This window comes from Silurus aristotelis (genome assembly GCF_946808225.1).
Source record: "Silurus aristotelis genome assembly, chromosome: 21".
Lineage (NCBI taxonomy): Eukaryota > Metazoa > Chordata > Actinopteri > Siluriformes > Siluridae > Silurus > Silurus aristotelis.
This window is the reverse complement of record NC_139594.1, coordinates 1,153,028-1,179,923: the sequence shown is the minus strand read 5'-3', so window position 1 is coordinate 1,179,923 and position 26,896 is coordinate 1,153,028. Positions and strand designations below refer to the sequence as shown.

The following is a 26,896-nucleotide window of genomic DNA, read 5'->3' as shown; positions in this document are numbered from 1 at the left end:
GTAACCAGCAAAATATTCATAAAAAAATTATTTATTTTGAACCATTTCTGGGATATTTAACCAAAAGGTTTTTATTGTCAAAAGGTATCACACTTGAAAATAAATCCTGTAAAGAAATATGTATTTTTCTCCAATAAAATAATAAATAAAATTGCAGTCCCAAAAACATGAAAATGGTTCACATTTTGGTTTCTACCGTTTCTCCAACATACAGAAAAAATATGGAAAACTGGCCAGTTTCATGCTTCTACAGTACACTCACTAAATGTTTGTGTGTTGTCCTGCTGATACATCTTAGCATAGCATAGCCCTATGGCCACTGGGAATGAAGCTGGAGAACCCACTCCAATCCTCTCTCCATTCCAAACCGCTGCTCATCCATGCCCTCAGGCCATTTTTACTTGCAACACTAGATGTAGGTATTTATTACTTAATGCTTCTAACTCCATTAGATAACAAGTTTCCTAGTTGTTATCTTAGTGTTCAGCACAGTTTCTTCATTATTGGGAATTAATTTGTGCCTCTTTTGTGAATAATGCTGTGTATACATGCTCAAGTTTTTTTTATATATACATTTGAACACCTGGCACCTTAAGCTGTTCAGAAATTGCACATTAAGCAGAACCAGACTTGCGAGTATAAGTTTTCTTTTAAGATTTTGGCTGAGTTGCTTAAATTTTCCCATTGTATCCAGGAGAAAAGGCATTGGTTCCAGGGGTGGTCCCTTAAATACAGCCATGGGTGCACTCCTAAATCATGGAATTATACCCTTACGCAAACATTTCTGGAGCTTCCACACTGTTTAAAGAGATGGTCAACATGGTGCTTGTAAGCATCTAAACTATCCATTAGAATATTAATATTCTAATATAAAAATAAAAGCAGAAATAAATCTGTCTATTTTTAGATGTTTGGCAGATGCACAAATTGACCTACCTAAAAAAAGTATGGTACAGTAATATAAAATGTGTGAAAAACTGTGATCTTTAGCCTATGTGTATGTAAATATCTTTTACATTGTACAGAGGTACTACATTAAATACTCAGACGTATCAAAATAAAATTTAGGAACTATTAGCTTAGTCAGTTCCAGGCAAAAGTGTGTCACCTGGGTCTGGATGAGGATTTTATCTTCTTTTTAAATGTTGTTGGTAAAGTCATAGACTGCTCACTCTTAATGGACACACAGCTGGGTACTGGGGAGTCTGATCTCTTTATCTGGGCTTCACTGCACAGCAAACATAAAATAATAATAATTCTGTATTGTAATCAAAAGCACAGTTATTATTTTTAAAACAAATATTGGCCCACAGCACATCAAATCACACATGCATACATTAATAATTACAATAATAACATTAGCTTTAATAGTAATAAATATCTCAAATGCCTACAGTGCTGGAAGAAGATAGAATATTTCACACTACTGTATAAACTGTTAGGAGATGTTACCTGAATCCAGGTGTGGAGTCTCTCTGATCTTTAAATGTTGTTGGTAAAGTCATAGACTGCTCACTCTTCATGGACACACAGCTGGGTACTGGTGAGTCTGATCTCTTTATCTGGGCTTCACTGCGCACACACACACACACACACACACACACACACACACACACACACACACGCACACACACGCACACACGCACACACGCACACACGCACACACGCACACACGCACACACACACACAATACATAAAATACACACATAAACCACAAGCAATATTATAGTTACATGAAATAATTAAGATTGATGAAATGTGGTTTTGCAATGCTGAACAATATTTAGAATTGAATAAAACCAATAAGTACTATTGGTATTAACACAGCAGGACTGAAATATTCAGTGTCATTTAGAAGTGGCTCTGATTTGTATTTTAATCCGACAATAGGTTTCCACACAGATATCATTAAATAGTTAAATAAAGTTGTTAGTTTTACTAAAAGGCTTTGATGATGCAGGATAATTATTCCTATTAATATTAATCAGAAACAATGAATTATAAAGAGTTGTTACCTGTGTGTAGATGAGAGGTCTTTATCTTTTAATCCTGGTGGAGGATCTATATCACTCTTCATGGAGGTACTGCTGGGTCCTGCACAGCCTGATTTCTTTCCCTGAGTTTCACTATTCAACAACACACATTTTACTACTAATAATCTATTTAGGATTTAGATTCTCATTAACATATACAGATAGTCAGTATAGTCTGAAAATTTTCTCCATGGTTAGACTGGACATTCACTGTATGATGTAATTTCTGTCCTTATCTCATCATTAAATGTTTTTGTGTAAGACACAGTAACAGTAACTTACTTTTCTTTGAACTGTGAAGCTCCATCAGGTTGGTCAGGACCAGAGAGATCCATCTTTCACAATTAGTCAAGAAACGTTATTGGTCATGGACAGACAGCTGTGAATGACCAGGTCTGATCTCTTCTTCTGTAATGGATTAAAGTCCATATAGAAACATATACAAACATAAATGAAAGAAAGAGTAAAGAAATCAATCAATAATTTCACCAGATTCACGTGTATCTTATGAGAATGTAATGTAATAATGTTCAGTAAAGCAACATTACAGACTTATACATTAATAATTAATTAATCAAATAATAAATGAACATAGCAAGACATGACTAGTTTACTTGTATATTACACTATTGGATGTTTAATATCTTTAGCACTGCTCTGGTATATCAGTATTGTCTCAGTCATTTAACCGTTAATACACAGGAAAAACATCACTTTCAGTTATCTTGTGATTAAATATCAGGAAACACAGACACTGTAAACTTCTATTTATTTACAGCTTCTTTAAAAAGATTCTCATGTCATGTTTTACTGATTAGCAGAAGTGTATTCCACCCACCCCACCGCATTCACACCCAACACCCTGAAGCTAATTTCAAGACAATCTTAATGGAGTAATCTTCAAAATTTTACATCACACTTTCCTTTTTTATAAAAATCCCAAATCCAAATAGTTACTGCAAATTAATAAACTGAGGCGAATGCACAATACTGTTAGCAGGATACATTGATACTGTATATCGTGTAATATAAAAAAAAAAGTGATTGCAGAAAGAAATACTCCAAATATTATTTCATATTTTACATTTGTTAAATTGTTCAAAGGATTGTTTAAATGTTAATGTATATTAATAAACATGTAGAAATGCACATCAGTGACTAACTCAGGAACCTAAAGAATAAATAAATAGTTGCTAATCAGTTCCACATGATTTTTTTGTAAGTTAATTAATATAGAAACTCTAAGTGTATTACCTCATTAACTCTCAAGCCATTCTGATGTAAAATAAATCTAAAAAGAAATAAAAGCAGACATCGTTGGAGTCTGTACGGAGCGTTTGTAGCTAGGACTTGATTTTTTTCATATAAAATATATTTCTCAAAGGCAACAAACTGAACACGACACCAATCCTATAAAACCCGTTATATTAAACGTTAACTTACCTCAGGAGATGCTGATTCTCAACACTCTGAGGTAAATTACAGTCTGAATTAAATTTCAGTTGGAGGTAAATTTCAGTGTGAGGTGGGTTTCAGTCTGAGGTAAATTTCAGTCTGAAGTAAATGCAGTCTGAGGTGGGTTTCAGTCTGAGGTAAATGCAGTCTGAAGTAAATGCAGTCTGAGGTAAATTTCAGTCTGAGGTAAATGCAGTCTGAGGTAAATGCAGTCTGAGGTGAGTTTTAGTCTGAGGTAAATGCAGTCTGAAGTAAATGCAGTCTGAGGTGAGTTTCAGTTTGAGGTAAATTTCAGTCTAAGGTAAATGCAGTCTGAAGTAAATGCAGTCTGAAGTAAATGCAGTCTGAGGTAAATTTCAGTCTGAGGTAAATGCCAGTCTGAGGTAAATGCAGTCTGAGGTGAGTTTTAGTCTGAGGTGAGTTTTAGTCGGAGGTAAATGCAGTCTGAGGTGAGTTTTAGTCTGAGGTGAGTTTCAGTCTGAGGTAAATGCAGTCTGAAGTAAATGCAGTCTGAGGTAAATTTCAGTCAAAGGTAAATGCAGTCTGAGGTAAATGCAGTCTGAGGTGAGTTTCAGTCTGAGGTAAATGCAGTCTGAAGTAAATGCAGTCTGAAGTAAATGCAGTCTAAGGTAAATGCAGTCTGAAGTAAATGCAGTCTAAGGCAAATGCAGTCTGAAGTAAATGCAGTCTAAGGCAAATGCAGTCTGAGGTGAGTTTCAGTCTGAGGTGAGTTTCAGTCTGAGGTAAATTTCAGTCTGAGGTAAATGCAGTCTGAGGTAAATGCAGTCTGAGGTAAATTTCAGTCTGGGGTAAATTTCAGTCTGGGGTAAATTTCAGTCTGGGGTAAATGCAGTCTGAGGTAAATGCAGTCTGAGGTAAATGCAGTCTGAGGTAAATTTCAGTCTGGGGTAAATGCAGTCTAAAGTAAATGTTTTCTGAGGTAAATGCAGTCTGAGGTGAGTTTCAGTTTAAATTAAACTTCAGTCGGAGGTAAGTTTCTGTCTGAGGTAAATTTCAGTCTGAAGTAAATACAGTCTGAGGTGAGTTTCAGTCTGAGGTAAATGCAGTCTGAGGTAAATGCAGTCTGAAGTAAATAAAGTCTGAGGTAAATGCAGTCTGAAGTAAATGCAGTCTGAGGTAAATTTCAGTCAAAGGTAAATGCAGTCTGAGGTAAATGCAGTCTGAGGTGAGTTTCAGTCTGAGGTAAATGCAGTCTGAAGTAAATGCAGTCTGAAGTAAATGCAGTCTAAGGTAAATGCAGTCTGAAGTAAATGCAGTCTAAGGCAAATGCAGTCTGAAGTAAATGCAGTCTAAGGCAAATGCAGTCTGAGGTGAGTTTCAGTCTGAGGTGAGTTTCAGTCTGAGGTAAATTTCAGTCTGAGGTAAATGCAGTCTGAAGTAAATGCAGTCTGAGGTAAATGCAGTCTGAGGTAAATTTCAGTCTGGGGTAAATTTCAGTCTGGGGTAAATTTCAGTCTGGGGTAAATGCAGTCTGAGGTAAATGCAGTCTGAGGTAAATGCAGTCTGAGGTAAATTTCAGTCTGGGGTAAATGCAGTCTAAAGTAAATGTTTTCTGAGGTAAATGCAGTCTGAGGTGAGTTTCAGTTTAAATTAAACTTCAGTCGGAGGTAAGTTTCTGTCTGAGGTAAATTTCAGTCTGAAGTAAATACAGTCTGAGGTGAGTTTCAGTCTGAGGTAAATGCAGTCTGAGGTAAATGCAGTCTGAAGTAAATAAAGTCTGAGGTGAATTTCAGTCTGAGGTGAATTTCAGTCTGAGGTAAATGCAGTCTGGGGTGAGTTTCAGTCTGAAGTAAATACAGTCTGAAGTAAATGCAGTCTGGGGTGAGTTTCAGTCTGAGGTAAATGCAGCCTGAAGTAAATGCTTTCTGAGGTAAATGCAGTCTGAGGTGAGTTTCAGTCTAAATTAAACTTCAGTCGGAGGTAAGTTTCAGTTTGGTAAATTTTGTTCTCAGGTGAATTTCAGTCTGAGGTAAACGCAGTCTGAGGTAAATGTCATTTGCATGTCTGTGTTTGTTAATGCAGTAAAGTGTTTGCTCACGTTTTAGAATTTTATTGACAGGAAAATCAGTGTAATACAAACGTATTATTATAAAATATATTATTAAAGAACTTGTATCTTTGATGGTGTAATTGTCATGATAAACCTCATTTCACAGGGATTAGACAGAGGAATAGTTTTAATGGCCATATGTTCAGAGAACAGAATCTATTCCTGTGTGATTTTGTGTCTGAATCTTAGGAAGAATTTGACCATTGATATAAAATTTTTCCATTGAAAGTTTTCATTGAGCACAAATCTAATAAAATCCATAAAAAAACGTGTTTGCTCTCAGTAAAAGAGCTGAAGGTCAATATGGATTAAGGAATAAGCTTTTAATAAAAATGTGAGGTTTCAGTTCCCATCCTAAAAGTCCAGGCATTAGAAAAATACATATTTCCTAACAACTTAAGCACAGAAGAGTAAATAAACCCAGTTCACATAGTGCAGTTTTCCTACTGTTTTTACACACGGTTTTATAAAATATAAAATAATTTTCCACATCTGATCTTCAAAATAGAGAAAATTCCTTACCTTTAGTCAACAATCCTTGTTGCGTCTGCGTTAATCTCAGTGTTTCTGGATCTTTGTGTTCGTCCAGATGAAGCTGGAGAATTTCTTTCACTTTCAGACAAGTAGAACAGGTTTAGCAGTTTCACACGTGACACACACATATACAACATTGTGTTTATTAGATTACATGCTAGTGATTATAAATCCAAACACACATTCTACTGATGTTTTATAGTAAATGATTCTATGTGTCTTTTACCAGTTGCACAGTGAATAAAATAATCAGTAATAAACACACCTTCTACACATTCATCTACAGTTCAGGTTTATTCATGTTACACAACACTGCACACAATTCTCATTGTGGAACTACAATAATCATAGTAAGAACATTTCCTGGTACACAGATCACCTGGTAACCAGGTCACAACTTTTCTTCTCATGTATCCAATACAGAAGATTTTCCATCAGTGTTCAGTTACTCGACCTCCAGCACAGGACCCCAAACAACACTGCTTCTTTTATCATTTACATTCTTCTCAGATTGAAATCATTGCATTAATAGCATTTATCTTGATGAGGTCAGCGCTCTTTCATTCAGTTTTTATGAAATTTGTAAAGATTCGTGGAGAAAGTGACGTGTTTTACAAAAGGTGTGTATGAGGTTTAGTGTGATTTTCAGTAAAATGTGTATGAAGTTGTCTGTGGTCCAGGATTTTTCCCCCTCAATTGCTGATAGACATTTCTCCAAAACAGTGTCACTGCTGGTCATTGGTGAAATCTGATTGTATTAAGAGTAACATGGTTTATAAATAAAAGTATTATCAAGCAGCCCTATAGAAATTAATCCATCACTCAAACAATCACTCAGGAATGTTGATGGTGCAGGAGCTCTGGATAAAGGCATTGCTAAATTCTGTAAATGTAAATGTAGCAGGAATGCTTTATGTCCCATGTTATATTCTAATTTTAATTATACTGTCATACATTTATAACATTAACTGGCAAAATAGTTTATACCCAAGACAGCAGTGCTTTAAATTGTAAAATTACTTGGACAATATATAAACAAATTATTATTTATACTGCACTCAAACCGTAGCATTACAATACAGTATTTCATGTCACTTACAATAATAAATGCTGCTCCTAGTGGATGCACTCTGGTATTACACTCTACATAGAAATTATAGAATTCATCTTGAACCTTAACTAGAACTGGAGTCTTGCTATGAGGTTTGGATCCTCACTGCGGAAATGTTTGTTAATAATAATAATAATAATAATAATAATAATAATAATAATAATAATAATAATAACAATTCCATTTTCGGCAAGTGTTTAATCATTATATTAGTGCTGCAGCACCGCACTCTTAAAAACAAATGAAGAAATCACATTTAATTAAAATCTGCATCAGATGAAAATTCTTTAGGTCCTGAAAAAATATAAATAATAATTATTAGACAGTACAATAGAAAGTTACTTATAATCACACAGTCCAGTGCTCATGATATATCTCACTTTCCAGTGTTTATATTGTTCTCCTGGTGTCATGTATAGGATACATAGGATGTTTTCTTCTTTTTTTTTTTTTTATAAAATGAAAACCAAAAGACTTTCAAAGCACATGAGCCAATATTTTATTCACAATAGAACATAGAGAACATAACAAATGTTTAAACTGAGAAATTGTACACTTTTATGCACAAAATGAGCTCATATTTTTTGATGCCTGCCACAGGTCTCAAAAAATTTGGCATAGGGGCATGTTTGCCATGGTGTAGCATCTCCTCTTCTTTTCAAAACAGTTGGAAGAAGTCTGGACATTAAGGCAATGAGTTTCTCGAGTCTTAATTCTATTCTTGCCTAAAATCGGTTTCCAGCTGCTGAAGAGTTCGTGGTCGTCTTTGCCGTATTTTTCATTTAATTATGTGCAAAATGTTCTCTGTAGGCAGAAGATCTGGAATGCAGGGCAATTCAGCACCCAGGCTCTTCTACTACAAAGCCATTCTGTTGTAATAGCTGCAGTTTGTGGTTTTGCATCGTCCTGCTGAAATACACAGGGATTTCCCTGAAATAGACCTCATCTGGAGGGGCGCATATGTTGTTCTAAAACCTTTATATACCTTTCAGCATTCATAGTGCCTTCCAAAACAAGCTGCTCATACCGTATGCCCTTATGCACCCCCTCCTCTTTAGCCCGAAGGACACGGCATCCATGATTTCCAAAAAGAATGTCAAATTTGGACTTGTCTGACATTAGAACACTGTTCCACTTTGAAACAGAGCATTCTAAATGAGCCTCGGCCCACAGGACACGACGATGCTTCTGGACAATGTTTACATATGGCTTCCTTTTTTGCATGAGAGAGCTTTAGTTGGCATCTAAGATGGCACTGTGGATTGTCTTTACCGACAGTGGTTTCTGGAATTATTTCTGGGCCCATTTAGTAATTTTATTGACACAATAATACCGATGAATGCTGCAGTGTCGTCTGAGGGCCCAAAGACCACAGGCATCCAACAAAAGTCTTCGGCCTCATCCCTTATGCACCGAGATTTCTCCAGTCTCTCTAAATCTTTTGATGATGTTATGTAATTTAGATGATCAGATTTGCAAAGCCTTTGCAATTTGACATTGAGGAACGTTGTTTTTAAAGTAGTCCACAATCTTTTTACACACTCGTTCACAGCTTGAAGAACCTCTGCCCACCTTTAATTCTGAGAGACTCTGCCTCTCTAAGACCACCCTTTTTATAGCTAAATCATGTTACAGACCTTATGTCATCAATTAACTTGATTAGTTGCTAGATGTTCTTCTAGCTAAATATAAAAAAAATAATCTGGCTTTTTCAGCTTTTAACTTTTTAAAAACCTGTAGCAGGCATCAAATTTGAAATAAGCTCATTTTGTGCATTAAAGCTTCTCAGTTTAAACATTTGTAATGGCCTCTATGTTCTTTTGCAAATAAAATATTGGCTCATGTTATTCAAAAGTCTTTTAGTTTTCATTTAATTTAAATTTAAAAAACGTCCCAACATTTCCGGAATTCTGGTTGTAAATTGAAAACTTGAATTAAATTGAAATAATGTTTATATTGAAGCTGGCAGGTTAATCATTAACATTAAATATGAGCCTCAGTTTGAATACAAAGTTTAGTCACGTAGAAAAATACCAATACAATGACTCAAAATTAAATTTAAACCTGTTTATAATCAATAACTCTTACTGGGAATAGAACCACAATACTTCTACAAATCTTTAAAATACATTTTTAACTTATAGACATATTAAATAATGATAATAGGTCTAAATATGTACGTTTTACATAACAAAAAAAATAATAATAATACATTTTATATTTAAACTGGCAGGTTGAACATTAACATTAAACATCAAACATTCACATGCTCATTTCAGGACACAGAGATCAGGACACTGCAGCTTTAAATCTTCATTAAACATAACATATCAATCAATATTCATGGAAGAGCCACATGATGATGATGTAGTTGAATGTACCCTTGTTTTAAGAGGGTTAATGTGATGTGTTGAATTTAAGTTAGAACATTAAAGAGTCTTTAATTAATTAATGCTTCAGTAGGAATTTTAGGAATTGTCCTATTGCAGAATCATGGTAAAAAAAAAAAGTGTTTTGAAATTTAGACACAATGTTTCAAGTTTATTAATGATCAGGTGTCCATAAGCTTTTGTCCATATAATGTATATTTAAGCATTTAATTATGCAACAAATGATCAGATTAATCAGTGATACAGTGAAATGGTTTTCATCCACAGGAACTTTGATGCTAAAACTAAACCCTCTGCTTCAGTCTCACTATTAGAAAATGTCTTTCTGAGGAGCAGGTTTTGTGTTGAGATGATCTTACCTTAGTTTAATTTTACAGTGAGGATTATCCAGTACAGAAGAGACACACTTCACTCCTAATTCTCTAAAATTATTCCAGGACAGATCCATTTCTCTCAGGTGTGAGGGGTTTGATTTCAGAGCTGAAGTCAGAGCAGCACAACCTTCATCTGAGAAACCACAGTCACTCAATCTGTGCAGAGAGATATTGATACACTCTTAACTCTCAGATCAGAATACAGAGATCAGAAGTCTTTTCCTGATCAAACACTCTGAAGTACAGAATCGTTTTTGTGGATTATATGAACCTTTGCTACAGTCTCACTATTTGGGAATGGTTCTTACTGAGGTCATGTGACGCTCAGAGAGATGATCTTACCTCAGTATCTCCAGTTTACAGTGAGGATTCTCCAGTACAGCAGAGAGAAACTTCACTCCTGAGTCTCTGAGGTTATTCTTAGACAGATTCAGTTCTCTCAGGTTGGAGGGGTTTGATCTCAAAGCTGAAGTCAGAGCAGCACAACCTTCATCTGAGACACCACAACCATACAACCTGTGCAGCGACAATGACACACACTTCACTCTCTTAGAATAAGACATAAATGTGATTCAGTCATAAACTATGACTTCAGTGTATTGCTATTTTTTAATTACAGTCTCTTGCAAATATTTAACTGTAGCTGCTCCTTTAGCAAATCTTTGTGGAGAGTCACATTCAGTAATGGTGAGTCTCTTAGAATGGGCTGAGGCAGTGTTGGCTCAAAATGTTAAGGCTCCAGTTTACATATTTTAAGGTCGGGAGTTTATACCGAAGCCTTGACCCTCTCTGTGCTTAATGTGAAAAATTAAGGCTGTTTTATAATTTTCTGTTTCTGGTCACTTTGACAACAGTGATGCCCTGCTTTCAATTAACATCTATGCTATTTTGCGGTTCATTGAGGAAAACATGGATTCCAACATGTACTTTGAATTCTGAAGAACATCATGATGCCCCGCTTTAGAAACAGCAGTTTTTCAACATATTAATGACCCCAAACACAACGCAAAAATGATAACTGCCTTGCTGAGGAAGCAGAAGGTGAAGGTGATGGAGTGGCCAAGTATGTCTCCAGACCTGAACCCTATTGATCAACTGTGGGGATCCTCAAGCGGAAGGTGGAGAAGCACCCTGTGTCTAACATCCAGCATTCCCGTGATGTGATTATGGAGGAGTGGAAGAGGATCCCAGCAACAACCTGTGCAGCTCTTGTGAATTTCATGCCCAGGAGGATTAAAGCAGTGCTGGATAACAATGGTGCTCACACACAATATTCACACTTTGGACACAGTTTTGACATGTTCACTGACGGTGTACTCACTTCACACATGCCAGCTATTTTGACAATAATGGCTGTTTGTTGACAGAACATCTGTAAATCTGTAATGATTTGCCAAGATATTTGATACTGAAACTAAAACCTCTGCTTCATTGTCACTGTTAGTGAATGTGTGTTACTGAGGAGCAGGTCATGTGACTCTCAGAGAGATGATCTTACCTCAGTGTCTCCAGTTTACAGTCAGGATTCTCCAGTACAACAGAGAGACACTTCATTCCTAAGTTTGTAATTTTATTTCTAGACAGATCCAGTTCTCTCAGGTGTGAGGGGTTTGATCTCAGAGCTGAAGTCAGAGCAACACAACCTTCATCTGAGACACCACAATAACACAACCTGCAGAGAGAAAATGACACACACATCAGTTCAGCAGGAACTTTTTCATCAGAGAAACACTGCAGTTATTAATCAAAAATGAAAATGAATGATTAAATACAGCATCTTATTCACGTGTTAAGTGAGATCACTAGTTTAAAAAACAAAGTAACAGTAAAATACATTAAATGTATTTTTATGATATGTGCATGAATGTTTCTGTTGTTTCATGTTTTCTCTTGTTTCTTGTTTCTCTTGTTGACAATATTTACTTGTAGTTACTGAGAAAAATGTTATAGTCAACTTGATATATTTTTTTGTACACAAGGAGAAACGTGAAAAAAAATGAAGCCATAAAATGTCTTTAATATAATTTACATACCAAACTAATCCCCTTGAGCTGTGAAGAATTGTTTGTTTGTGTTCTAATATGTAGGTCATAAAAATATATAATTCAGTTTAATTCAGTTTTGCTTTTCTAGTGTTTTTGACAATAGACATTGCCAGAGATCAGCTTTACAAAGAAAAAGATGTTATAAAATTTTTATTTACATGTTAGTTACTTTTATACATTTACTTAGTGTCTAAGTAAATAGACACTGCATAAAATTATCTGAACATGACTTGCAATTTTGTTTCAGGTGCATACAATTTAAACTACAAACCAACCCAGCTTCATTAAAACTGACCCCTTCACAGCAGCACTTAATATTATATAAATGCAAATATATTTTGGCTTGTTCAAACAAGTTTCTATCGATTTGATGGCCTGGTGCCCACATACCTTTTTGTTTAATCAGGATACTTGATGTTAAAGCCATTGAAGTCATGTCTCAAAAAGATGATCTTACCTCAGTGTCTCCAGTTTACAGTGCGGATTCTCCAGTAGAACAGAGAGACACTTCAGTCCTAAAACTCCGAGTTTATTCCCAGACAAATCAGTTCTCTCAGGTGTGAAGGGTTTGATGTCAGAGAAAAGGTCAGAGTAGCACAATCTTCTTCTGAAAAACTACAATCAGACAACCTGCAGAGAGACAATAGCCAAATATGTAAGTGTAACCCAAAGTTTGTGTTACAGAAAATCAATATTGGCTATGTTGGTGGACAATTCTATTCGAATCTATCTAAATGCCACACAAGATAGTGAAAATCCTTATATGGTCCTTCGAGCTAGAGAGGAAAACTTGTTCACATTTGGTCCTTCGAGCCACAGAAGTAGGATGTCAGAACAACCTTCCAGTGAGTATCCGCACCCACGACGCAGAACTCAGACCCCATCCCACCTTAAAGACTATGAGGTGCAATACCCTGCACAGCGTTCACGTGAACAAGAAGAGAAGATGCAGCAAAACACAATCAGAGATGAATCTAGTGTGTTACCCCCCTATTATAGTGATTCTCTTCAGACCCCCAGGACCCTACGCTGATTTTCTTCATGAGTTTGCTTGTTTTCTCTCAGACCTCTTGATCAGCTTTGATAAAGTGCTGCTTGTAGGAGATTTTAATATTCATGTAGATGATGAAAACGATGCCCTAGGATTATCATTTGTCGATTTACTAAACTCTTTTGGAGTTAAACAAAACGTCACCAGACCAACCCACAGTTTTAACCACACACTAGACTTAATAATATCCCACGGAGCAGACGTCACTGATATAGATATTTTACCCCAGAGTGATGACATCACAGACCATTATCTCCTACTGTACACACTACCGGTAGAGCAGATTAACCGTGTTTCACCACGGTATCGACTTGGTAGGACTATTATTCCAACCACTAAGGACAGATTCATAAATAACCTGCCTGATTTATCGCAGTTTCACATTAAACCCATAACTGCTGATCATCTTGATGAGATGGCGAACAACATAGACCTTATCCTCACTAGCACTTTAGACACTGTTGCCCCCATCCGGTTAAAAAAGGTTCGAGAACAAGCACCTGCACCTTGGTATAATAGTCATACGCATGCCCTAAAGAGAACAACACGTAATCTGGAGAGAAAATGGAGGAAAACTAAATTGGAGGTATTTAGAATTGCGTATAAAGACAGTATGCTTAGCTACAGACAGGCGCTAAAAGCTGCTAGAGCTAAACACCTGAGCAAACTCATAGAAAATAACAAAAACAATCCCAGGTTCCTTTTCAGTACAGTCGCTAAATTAACAACAAATCAGGGATCTGAAAAATGTGTTCCATCACAGTTTAGTAGTGAAGACTTTATGAATTTCTTCACTGAAAAAATAGATAACATTCGAAAAACAATTGTGGCAGTTCAACCTCTGACAGCATCTCCCGACACAATCGTACTTACAACCCCACAACTACACTGTTTTACATGTATAGGACAGGAAGAGCTGTATGATGCTATTATGAAAGCTAAATCAACAACATGTCAGTTAGATCCAATTCCCACTAAACTACTGAAGGAAGTGTTATATACAGCTGGTGAGCCTCTTTTAAATATTATTAACTCCTCACTATCGTTAGGTCATGTCCCTAAATCCCTCAAGTTAGCAGTTATTAAGCCCCTCATTAAAAAACCTAATCTGGATCCAAGCACGCTATCGAATTACAGACCAATTTCAAATCTCCCATTTATGTCTAAGATTTTAGAAAAGATTGTCGCTGCCCAGCTATGTAACCACTTGCAGGAGAACAATATCTTTGAAGAGTTTCAGTCAGGTTTTAGGCCCCATCATAGCACAGAAACTGCTCTAGTTAAAATCACTAACGACCTGTTTTTAGCTTCAGACCAAGGCTACATCTCCCTATTAGTTTTACTAGATCTTAGTGCTGCGTTCGACACTATAGATCATGATCTTCTCCTCGATCGCTTACAGAATTACATCGGTATTCAGGGACAGGCATTAAGCTGGTTTAAATCCTACCTGTCCAATCGTTACCATTTCGTAGATTTAAATGGAGAGCTATCCAGGATAATGCTAGTAAATTATGGCGTGCCACAAGGGTCAGTTCTGGGACCCCTGCTTTTTACAATATACATGCTTCCATTAGGAAATATTATTAGAAGGCATGGAATTAGCTTCCATTGTTATGCTGATGATACCCAGCTATATATTTCATCCAAACCAGGCGATACAGCTCAATTAGCTCGCATAACTGAGTGTGTTGAAGAAATAAGAGATTGGATGACCCATAACTTTCTGCTATTAAATTCTGATAAAACGGAGATTTTGCTCATCGGCCCAAAAAATAGTACACAGAAGCTCCAGCATCTCAGCCTGCATTTAGACGGTTGTTCTGTAACTACTAGTTCAACGGTAAAAGACCTGGGAGTTATTTTAGACAGCAACTTATCTTTCAAAAATCACATCAATCAAGTTACAAAAACAGCCTTCTTTCACCTTAGAAATATTTCTAAGCTAAGAAATATGTTATCTATATCTGATGCAGAGAAGCTCGTCCATGCGTTTATGACCTCTAGAATAGACTACTGTAATGCATTACTAGGTGGATGTCCTGCATCATTAATAAACAAGCTTCAGTTAGTTCAGAATGCCGCAGCAAGAGTTCTTACTAGGTCAAGAAAATACGATCATATAACCCCAATCTTATCGTCCCTACATTGGCTTCCTATTAAGTTTCGAATAGACTACAAACTACTGCTACTCACTTATAAAGCACTAAATGGTTTGGCTCCCATGTATCTATCCAGTCTCTTAACACGCTACAATCCGTCACGCTCCCTGAGATCTCAAAACTCTGGGCTTCTAGTAGTTCCTAGAATAGCAAAGTCCACTAAAGGCGGTAGAGCATTTTCACATTTAGCTCCTAAACTCTGGAATAGTCTTCCTGACAGTGTTCGGGGCTCAGATACACTCTCCCAGTTTAAGTGTAGATTAAAAACATATCTTTTTAGCAAAGCCTACACATAACACACATCACACACATCACATCATAACCTTGTGCTCCAGAACATCTGATCACATGCACATTATCAACTTGTGCTGTTAATATCATGAACAGCAGCTACGCTAATTCCTCTCCACTGCTTCTCTTTCTCTCCCCATCCCGAGGCATCCTGAGGTTTGGCCAGCTCCAGTCACGTCCCACCTCGTGAAGATTATGGACCTATGGATGATCATGGAGAAGTAGATGCCGAGTGTTTAAAGGCCCTGGCATGGAGAAGCTGATGCTGGATCTATGATGATCACAAATTGTTCTGTATTGTTGAAAGATTTATGACCAAACTTTTGATGTCACCCATATGAGGATGGGTTCCCCTTTGAGTCTGGTTCCTCTCAAGGTTTCTTCCTCATATCATCTAAGGGAGTTTTTCCTTGCCACTGTCGCCACGGCTTGCTCATCAGGGACAAACGCACACCATTCACCTTCACTGTTGTTTTCTGTAAAGCTGCTTTGAGACAATGTCTGTTGTGAAAAGCGCTATACAAATAAACTTGACTTGACTTGACTTGACTTCTTTTAAGTTCACATGCTGAAGACGTTGATGCAATTGTGGGAGCTACTAGCGCTCCACATTCGGATGTTAACATAAAACCTGATAAACCGTGGCTCGCCACACAGCTATTCGAAAGTGATAAAGAGGAGGAGCGATGATGCGTCTTTAATCTGCACTTAAACTGGGAGAGTGTGTCTGAGCCCCAAACACAGGAAGACTATTCCAGAGTATAAGAGCTAAATATTAGAATGCTTTACCGCCTTTAGTGGACTTTGCTATTCTAGGAACTACTAGAAGCTGGAGTTTTGAGATCTTTAGGAGCATGACTTATTGTAGCGTGTTAGAAGACTGGAGAGATAATTTGGAGCTAAACCATTTAGTGTTTTGTTGCTGTGCCTTCCTCAGCTTTTTAAGCTGGGCTTTCCTTGTTACAGAGCTGGTGTTGAGGGACCAGGTAAGGTTCTCTGTCAGGTAAACACCAAAGTATTTGGTGCTCTCCCCAATCTCAGTTTCATTGTTGTTCAGTGGGGAACGGTCAATTTTGTCCTCCTGAAGTCCTCCTGAAGTCAACAACCATCTCTTTTGTTTTGTCTAAGTTAAGAGACAGGTTGTTGGCTTTACACCAGTCCGTTAACCTCTGCACCTCCTCTCTGTATGCTGACTCGTCATTCTTGCTGATTAGACCCACCATGTCATCAGCAAACTTAATTATCTGATTGGAGCTGTGCATTGCTACACAGTCGTGGGGCAGCAGGGTGAACAGCAGGGGACTGAGGACACAGCCCTGAGTGGCCTCAGTGCTCAGTGTAATGGTGTTGGAGATGCTGTTCATGATCCAGACTGCCTGAGGTCTTCCAGTCAAAAAGTCCAGGATCCAGATACAGAGGGAGATGTTCAGGCCCAACAGGCTTGGCTTCCCAATCAGGTGCTGAGGAATGATAGCGTTGAATGCTGAACTGAAGTTGATGAACAGCATTCGTACTTATGAATCCTTGTTTTCCAGGTGAGTGAGGGCCAGGTAGAGAATGGTGGCAATAGCGTCATTGATGGAGCAGTTTGAGCGGTATGCGAACTGCAGTTGGTCTAGTGTTATTGGCAACAGGGTCTTTATGTGCAGGACCCAGATGTTTTTTTTAGCATGAGTACAACGGTCGTTGTCTTGAAGCACTTTGGGACATCAGCGCTGATTAGAGAGATGTTGCCTCAGTTGCTCTGCACATCCTCTGAACACTCTGCCAGGAATGTTGTCTGATCCTGCAGCTTTCGGTGGGTTGACTTTGCTTAGAGCTTTCCTCATTTCCGCAGTGGAGAGACAAAGCAACTTGTCGTTGGATGGAGGGGTGGTCTTTTGTGCGTTCACGTTGGTCTGTGCTTTAAAACTGGCGTAGAAGCTGTTCAGCGCATCTGGAAGAGAGCCATAACTGTCATAGGCAGGTGCCTTGCCACATGCGGCATGGCTTGCTCCTGTCCGTGAAGTGTTTGTGGATTCCTCAGGACTGCTGATATGGGTCTTTTGTTCCTTATCAGTATCACACTCCAGGAATCCATTGTTAGGGGAGTACAATGTACAACAATAGAAATTGTTTTTTTCTTCAGAGTACACTCAGGGATTTAGGAAGCCGGTGAGATAATCTGGCTGGGAGTAAAAGGCTTTCTATCCGAGTGACACGTGATGCGTGAAAAACGGCAAGATGGCTGCCGACCCGGATGTGCGCGCCGCGAAACCCGGGGGTGCGCGCCGCATAAACCTGAATGGTCCTGACATTGATCTAACATTGACATGGGAATAAAGAGTTATAATGAACTATAATATCTTAATTGGGGGGGGGGGGTGGTAGCTCAGTAGTTAAGGTCCTGGGTTGCCAAGCTGCCACTCTTGGGCCCTTGAGCAAGGCCTTTAACCCTCTGTGTTCCAGGGGCGCCGTATCATGGCTAACCCTGTGCTCCGACCTCAGTTTCTGAGCGAGCTGGAATATGCAAAGAACAAATTTCACTGTGCTGTAATGACAAATGAAGGCTATTCTATTCCATGAAGAAAAACAAATTAATGGACATAGGGTCAAATTTCTGGTACACTAGTATTTATAAGAACATTTATGTGGGTGTCCCATTTAATTGTTACCTCAGTATCTCCAGGGTACAGTGAGGATTCTCCAGTCCAGCTGAGAGACACTTAACTCCAGAACCTCTGAGTTTATTCCAAGACAGATCCAGTTCTCTCAGACTGGAAGATTCAGAGCTGAGCACTGAGGCCAGTGCTGCACAACCTTTCTCTTCCAGGGCAGAATTATTAACACTGAAAGCAAATGGAAACAACCGGTTAAATCAGCACTAGTGTACATTATTAAACATGTTATTAAATCCTCCCAAAATACAAATATTAAATATAACATACATTTACCTATCTCAAATCACACCATGCTGCACAGATATCCTGCATTAACAATGATATCATACACTCATATTCAACATTACTTACTCAGCTTTTCTGGATGCTGCAACCACAGGCAGGAGCTTCAGAAGAACCTCCTCTGGTGTACAGTGTTTGTTGGTATATTTATTAAAGTCAAACACATCCTGTTTCTGTGCTGATGTCAGTAACACAAACACCACAGCAGACCACTGAGAAGAAGAAAGTTTGTTTTGATGTAAATTTCCAGATTGCAGGTACTGTTGGATTTCCTCAACAAGAGAATAATCTTCCAGTTCATTCAGACAGTGGAACAGATTGATGGATTTCTCTGTTGATTGATTCTCTCTGATCTTCTTCTTGATGTAAACAAGTGTTTCCTGTGTGTTGTGAGAGCTACTTCCTGTCTGTGTCATTATGGTTTGTAGTAGGTTCTGATTGGACTCCAGTGAGAGACCCAGAAGAAAGCGAAGGAAAAGATCCAGATGTCCATTTTTACTCTGTAAAGCCTGATCTACAGCACTCTTGTGAACATCTGACACTGGAATGTCTTTGAGCCGCATGGACCTTTTAGAAAACTGACTCTTCTGAAAAACATTTTTCGTTTCATTTATAAAAGTCAGGTGCACATACAGAGCTGCGAGATGTTCCTGAATGCTCAGATGAACAAAACAGTACACTTTACTCTGGTGAAGCCCAATCTCCTCTCTGAAGATCTGTGTACACACACCTGAATACACTGATGCTTCTGTCACATCAATGCCACACTCTCCCAGGTCTTCCTCATAGAAGATCAGGTTGCCCTTCATCAGCTGCTGAAAAGCCAGTTTCCCCAGTTTCAGAACCATTTCTTTATCTGCCTCTTGGCTCTTTGTGTACTTTTTCTGTATGAAGTTGGTCTGAATGATGAAGTGTGTGTACACTTGAGTAAGAGTCTTGGGGATCTCTCCACTCTCTGCTTCACCCAACATTTTCTCTAGAACAGTGGCTGAAATCCAGCAGAAGACTGGGATGTGGCACATGATGTAGAGGCTTCTTAATGACTTCAGGTGTGTGATGATTCTGCTGCTCAGGCTCTGATCACTGATCCTCTTCCTGAAATATTCCTCCTTCTGAGGGTCATTGAACCCTCGTACCTCTGTGACTCGATCTACACACTCAGGGGGGATTTGATCAGCTGCTGCTGGTCTGGAGGTGATCCAGATGAGAGCAGAGGGAAGCAGGTTTCCTTTGATCGGGTTTATCAGCAGAACATCTACTGATGCTGGTTCAGTTACATCACACACTCTCACTGTGTTCTGGAAATCCAGAGGGAAACGACACTCATCCAAACCATCAAAAATGAACAGAACTTTATCCAGACTGAAAATATTCGTTTCTTTTTGCTCCTTTAAAAAGAAGTGAAGCAGCTCCACCAGGCACAGTTTTTGATCCTTCATCAGATTGAGCTCTCTGAAAGGAAGTGGAAATATGAGCAGAACATCCTGATTTGTTTTCCCTTCAGCCCAGTCTAGAATGAATTTCTGCACAGAGACTGTTTTTCCAATGCCAGCGACTCCCTTTGTCAGAACGATCCTGATGGGTTTGTCTTCTTCAGATAAGGGCTTAAAGATCTCACTGCATTTGATAGGTGTTTCTGCTGTTGATGCTCTCCTGAAGGCTGTCTCGAGCTGTCTCACCTCATGTTCCTTATTGACTTTTCCACTGTCTCCTTCTGTGATGTAGAGATCTGTGTAGATCTTATTGAGAAGTTTTGGGTTTTCCTGGTTTGTTATCACCTCATGTACATGCTGAAACTTCTTTATCAGATTGAATTTGCATGCCTCGTAACCATGAGGTCCAGTGGTTATAGAGGTATACCTGTCAAATTGTAACACGTGGTGAGAAATCAAAATCAATCAGTTTGCTTCACAACCAAAATAAGTAGTATAATGTTTTTATATATTATATATTACACTTATACACAATTATTGGACCATTATCCACATTACATAAAATCGTAGTTTAAAATTCAATGCAAATTTCTTACAGCATTCACAGAATGCAAATGTTACTGTCCCTGGTGTTTATGAACATCGTTAAAACTGATCCTCTTACAATCTTTTTGTATTTTGTATGTAACTTGTTTAGTGCTCTGTGTTTTATGTTCTATGTTCCATGGTTTTCACACGTTCTCAATCTTGTTCTTTTTTCATTCCATGTTCTTATTTTGTTGTCGTAGCATTGTTAGCTAATTGTTTGACCTTATCCTGTTTAGCATTTTTGAATTGCTTGAATTCTTAAACATGTTTAAAGCATCTTACAAGACAAGTTACGTCTTACAAGTTGTAAATGTTAAATAAAACTCTTTGCCTTCTTCATTGTGCTGCTGCTGAGGGAATTATTGTATAACAGCATAAATGTAAAGGTGTTCCTATTAAAGTGTACAATGAGCGCATGCATATGAAAGCTATATATTTTGCAAAGTGCATTATGGATCACAACAGGTGACACTGAGATTACTTTCAGTGTGCTTTTAGGCACAATGACTACAGGAGTCAGATAGAAACCAAGAAGAAAACCATATAAAAAATATTTCTGGTAAATTTCAAATCTCATAAACCTATATTTTATTCCCAATAGAACATGAAAAGCATATTTTGTTTAACCAGGGAATATGTACACTTTTAAAGAAAAAATAAAGTCATTTTGAATATGATGTCTGCAGCAGGTCTCAAAACAGTTGGGGCAGGGCCATGTTTACCACTTGGTAGCATCACATCTTGCTTTCCATATACCCCTGGAAACAGAAAGACCATTTGCTGAAGTTTTGGGAACGCCCAAAGATCACTTGCATCCAATATAGATTTTTGCCCTTGTCCCCTGTGTACAAAGATTTCTCCAGATTCTTTGAAACTGTTAATGATGTCATGTACTGTAAAAGTTTTTGATGTTGAGGAACATTATTCTGAAAATGTCCAAAGTTTGTAGACACAGTTTTTCTCAGATTGGTGAAGCTCTGCCCATCTTTACGTCTGGTCGACTTTGCCTCTCTAATATGCACTATTTATTCCCAATCCTCCCACTGACCTGCTGTCAGTTAACCTTATTAATTGCAAGATGTTTCTGCAACTGTTTAATTTTAACAACTCCTCTTTATATATTTATATACAATAATATCTATAATGTACTGTATGAAGCACAGAATGAACTGTAAGAAGTTGTTACCTGTATGTAGGTGATGAGTCTCTCTGATCTTCAAACAATGGTGGTAAAGGAAGAGACTTAGCACTGCTCATAGACACACAGCTGGGAATTAGTGAGTCTGATCTCCTCATCTGGGTTTCACTGAACACGCCAACATGCACACACACTCTACATTTAAAAATGAATGTAATTGTTTTAAATATTACTAAAATGCTAATATTTCTACTGATTATTTTGGTATATGGCATTTTTTCTGGAAAAAGCTGTAATATTTTACAGCACTGCATGATTTGTAAGAAGTTGTTACCTGTATCCAGGTGAGGAGTCTCTCTGATCTTTAAACAGTGGTGGTAAAGGAAGAGACTTAGCTTAGAAGAGACTTTGACACTGTTGAGTCAGATCTTTTAATTTGAGTTTCACTGTTTTCTCACACACACACACACACACACACACACACACACACACACACACACACACACACACACACACAGTAATAACCTTTTATCATTTTGTCTCCTCATGGACACACACATAACTCTTCAATAACAAACAACTCATTACTAAAATGATCTCCAATGATTATACTTCGGATTCACAATATGCTAAATCCTTAATCCATTAAATGTGTAAGATACAGAAACAGTAACTTACTTCTCTATGAACTGTGAAGCTTCATCAGGTTGTTCAGGATCAGAAAGCTCTATCTTTCCCATTAGTAAAGAAACGTTATTGGTCATGGACAGACAGCTGTGAATGACCAGGTCTGATCTCTTCTGCTGTAATGGATTAAAGTCCACATAAAACCATACATAAACATATATGAAAGAAAGAGTAAAGAAATCAATTGATAATTTCACCAGATTCACATGTTCAGTAATGCAACATTAAAGACTAATAAATCTATAATTATTAAAAGATTAATTATATTATGTTCACAGTGAGATGACTGGTTGGCTTCCAAATTACACTATTAGATGTTTAATATCTTTAGCACTGCTCTGGTATAACAGTATTGTCACAGTCATTTAACAATTAAAACCTTGAAAAAAAATTCACTTTCACTTATCTTGTGATTAAACATCAGGATACAAAGATACTGTAAACTTCTATTTATTCACAGTTTCTAAAACAAGATTTCATTTTTCATTCATTTTCAGGCCTGTATTCAACCCACCCCACAGCATTCAAAAGCTAATTTTGGGAGAATCTTAAAGAAATAATCTTCAAAAATGTACTTCACGATTTTCTGTAAGATTTCTTTACAAATTCCAAAGGTGAATAACTACTGCGATTCAATACACAAAGGCAACTACACAACACTGATAGCAGGATACATAGATACCGTATATTTTAATACAAAAAGGTGATCGCAGAAGGAAATAGTCCAAATATATTTAGAGTATATATTTGTTGAATTGCTCAAGTAATTGTTCAAAGTTCAAATGGAAGAACATGTAAAAAGGTACATTATGAAGTAATCACACAATGTATATCAAAACATGTCATATTTCATATAGATATACATTTTAATAAATATATTCAGATCTATTTTCTTTACAGATAGACAATATATATCTATTTCATGTTTACATGCTGGATGAAACAGCATAGTTATCATAAAAACCATATTGATTAAGATGATTCATGTTTTTTTTTTCTGTTACTCCATCAGTCTCAGACTCAGGAACCTAAAAACATGAATACAGTTAATTTACAGTTACACATTATGTTTTACAATATGCTTCAATAATAAAATTATTATTGTATAAAATATATTTCTCAAAGGCATCAAACACTGAAAAAAAGTCACCAATCTTAAATAACACACGTTATATTAAATAGTATCTTACCTCAGGAGTTGTTGAGTCTCAATGCTCTAGGGTGAATTTCAGTCTGAGGTGAATTTCAGTTTGAGGTAAATTACAGTTTGAGGTGAAATTCAGTCAGAGGTGAATTTCAGTCAGAGGTGAATTTCAGTGTGAGGGAAAAAAAACAGTCTGAGGTAAATTTTTGCATGAAATGAATTTAGGTCTAAGGTGATTTGGGTGTGAGGTTAAATTTTATTCTCAGGTAAAGTTTAGCCTGAGGTGAATTTTGAGTCTGAGGTGAATTTTAAAAATAGGTGAATTTCAGTCTCAGGTGGATTTTAGATTGGGATGAATTTCAGACTGTGGTAAATTTCAGAGTTAAACTTTGGTCTGAGGTGAATTTCAATAATTGGTGAATTACAGTCTTAGTTAAATTTCGGTCGGAAATTTTGGTCCGAGATGAATTTCAGACTGAGGTGAGATGGTTTGGTCATGTACAGAATAGGGACATGGGGTATATTGGTAGAAGTATGCTGATAACAGAGCTAGGCAGAAGGAAAGGAGGAAGATCAAGGAGGAGGTAAATTTTAGTCTAAGGTGATTTTTACTCTGAGGTTAATATTATTTGCATTTTATCTTAATTATGTGTCTGTTTTGCGAAAACATGTTAAAATAATTTCACATTAAAATTAGAATTTTACTTCACCAAAAGTGACAAAAACACATTTTCCACAAATCTGCTCATTTTAAGGTCAATATTTATGCCAGAAAGACCATAAAAATATACCTCACACAGAAAGGAGAAAGCTATTGAAGAAGAAAACATTCTAATATGACCTTTATCTGTGACCTTGAAATTAAAGTAAATTTCAGTCTGAGGTAAATTTTGTACAGAGGTAAATCTAAAATTCAGTCTGAGGTAAATTTCTGTACAAGATTAATTTTTATCTGTGGCGAATTTCAGTATGAGGTGAATTTCAGTATGAGGTGAATTTTCGAGTGAAATTGACACGGACGCATTTGCTACAAGTCTGCTCCTACTTAATACGAATATACAGAAATACCTATAAATATATCTCAGACAGGGTGGATGCTATTGAACACACAATACTGTAAACGTTTTACTTTTCTGTGAGGTAAATTTCTGTCTGAGGTGATTTTTGATCCGAGGTAAATTTCTGTCTGGGATGAATGACAGTCTGAGGTAAATGGCAGATGCTATTCTGTATCCATTGCAGTGCAGTAAAGTGCTCATGCACGTTTTTGAATTCTGACAGGAGTATCAGTGAGCATGTGACACTGCTATGATCAAACTCTTGATGTCACCCATATGAGGATGGGTTCCCCTTTGAGTCTGGTTCCTCTCAAGTTTCTTCCTCATATCATCTAAGGGAGTTTTTCCTTGCCACTGTCGCCACGGCTGCTCATCAGGGACAAACGCACACCATTCACCTTCACTGTTGTTTTCTGTAAAGCTGCTTTGAGACAATGTCTGTTGTGAAAAGCGCTATACAAATAAACTTGACTTGACTTGACTGCTGTTCTACATCCGCTTTACTCTCTGGATCGTCTTGTAAAGTGCATAAATAAGCTTTAGTTAGTCCAGAATGCAGCAGCAAGAGTCCTTGCCAGAACCAGGAAATGACAGCATCACCCCGGTTTTAATCAGTCCACACTGGCGCCCAAAATCTTGCATTGATTGCAAAATACTACTACGGACATATAAAGCACTAAATGGTCTTGCACTGCAGTATTTAAGTACTTATAAATTATGTTCCTTATGCCTATTTAGGTCAAAATGTTCAGGCTATTTGTTGGTAGATAAAATAATGGGGACTATGGAAGGGAAGCTGAAAACACATTTATGTAGTCAAGCCTTTTGTTGGTAGGTCTTTCTTAGTTCTTAGATCTTTCTTCTACAGAGTCCCAGTTTACACCTTGTCACACTGTATAGTCTCCTTAACATTCAAACAATGAGAATGCTTAACAAGCTTTATTTTTTCCTCTTCCTTTCACCCATTCTCTCTCTCTCTCTCTCTCTCTCTCTCTCTCTCTCTCTCTCTCTCTCTCTCTCGCTCTCTCTCTCTTGCTCTCTCTCTCTCGCTCGCTCGCTCTCTCTCTCTTGCTCTCTCTCTCTCTCTCTCATGCCCACATGAGGTTCCAGTGACCAGTGTTCCTGTCCTTTCCTCTCTGCCCGGTTAAGCTCGATCTCCTACCTCTGGATGGAGTTCTTCTCAAATTGAGACCACTCCGTTTAGTTGGGGATGGCTCTACACCTACATCCAAAGTTCCATGAAGCCGGTGAGCAACTCAAGAATGGAAATTACTTGAGAAAGTATGGACTGTAATTAATATCAACAGTTTACTACAGTGGCTCAGGACCACAGACTGCATGAATAGTTCTGCATTTACGCACCTATTTCTGCACACCTCAATAAAGCAACTGCAATGAATGGACATTCAGTGCCACCCAGATGAGGACAGGTTCCCTTTGAGTCAGGTTCCTCACCACTATCTTGCTCATCAGGGATAAAAATTTGCAAGGAAGGCATAGCTGAGAGAGAGCGACAACTTATCAAAATACTAACTTATTATAAAACATATTTATAAAGGACTTGTTTCTTTAGTGGTGTAATTGTCATGATAAACCTTATATTTTACAGGGATTAGACAGAAGAATAGATTTTATGGTCATACGCTCAGAGGACAGAATCTGTTCCTGTGTGAATTCATGCCTGAAGAATTGTAAAGAATTTGACCATTGGCATAATGTTTTTTTGCAAATCTGGTTAATATTTGTAAAAACAGAGTCTATACAGTATGTTCTACTGATCAGTGGAAGTCTCCATCTACTGATCAACTCATTAAACTCAATAAGACATTCTGGTGCTGTGAGGGAAACCAGACCTACACTTGGATTTAAACCTCCACATTTTTGGGCTTTTGCTTTTTTCTGCATGTTCAGGTCATCATGCATGTTACGTCACACCTAAACACATGGTGTTTCTGCGAAAATGTCATGCTGAAAAATATAATGAAATCTATTTTTTTTAAAAAAAGAAACAGTTCGTTATCATTAAAAAGACCTGGTTTGTTTTTTCCCAATTGTCAGGTTTGAGCAAAATGTGAGGTCCTAAATATATTAAACATATATTAAAATATATGTTTATCTGCTGTTTTCTCTCAGCGATAAATGTTGTTACATCAGATTTAGTTTGTAGGCTTTTTTTGTGTAAATTAATGAGAGAAACTGGAATAATCAATGAATCTCTACAAATAAACTCAACTTGACCACAGAAAAGTAAAATAGAGAAAATTCCTTACCTTTAGTCAACAATCCTTGTTGCGTCTGCGTTAATCTCAGTGTTTCTGGATCTTTGTGTTTGTCCAGATGAAGCTGGAGAAACTCTTTCACTTTCAGACAAGTAGAACAGGTTTAGCAG

At 37.4% G+C, this 26,896-nt stretch overlaps 2 protein-coding genes across 15 annotated transcripts in view; both read right to left on the bottom strand.

Annotated features, from left to right (window-relative positions):
* LOC310716820 (uncharacterized protein) overlaps nucleotides 1–26,896 on the bottom strand; it is a 91,441-nt gene that overhangs the window by 17,194 nt on the left and 47,351 nt on the right. For 11 of the 14 annotated variants that reach the window (XM_083524287.1, XM_083524283.1, XM_083524278.1 and 8 more), the window contains 2 exons: nucleotides 11,467–11,640; nucleotides 10,311–10,484 (listed from right to left, as the gene is read on the bottom strand). The exons of 1 other annotated variant lie outside the window; for it this stretch is intronic. In XM_083524287.1, coding sequence (XP_083380413.1) covers nucleotides 10,311–10,484; nucleotides 11,467–11,640 — 348 coding nt within the window. The remainder of the gene's footprint in view (nucleotides 1–10,310; nucleotides 10,485–11,466; nucleotides 11,641–26,896) is intronic. 2 more of the 14 variants (XM_083524285.1, XM_083524289.1) reach the window with 2 other exon arrangements.
* LOC310716859 (protein NLRC3-like) lies at nucleotides 6,221–26,876 on the bottom strand. The gene is made up of 11 exons (XM_083524425.1): nucleotides 26,778–26,876; nucleotides 22,297–22,421; nucleotides 21,667–21,768; nucleotides 18,529–20,319; nucleotides 18,172–18,345; nucleotides 12,471–12,643; nucleotides 11,467–11,640; nucleotides 10,311–10,484; nucleotides 9,860–10,124; nucleotides 6,464–7,471; nucleotides 6,221–6,417 (listed from the first exon to the last, which is right to left on the bottom strand). The coding sequence occupies exons 2-6, from the start codon at nucleotides 22,380–22,382 to the stop codon at nucleotides 12,529–12,531; spliced, it is 2,268 nt and encodes a 755-aa protein (XP_083380551.1). The 5' UTR covers nucleotides 22,383–22,421; nucleotides 26,778–26,876; the 3' UTR covers nucleotides 6,221–6,417; nucleotides 6,464–7,471; nucleotides 9,860–10,124; nucleotides 10,311–10,484; nucleotides 11,467–11,640; nucleotides 12,471–12,528.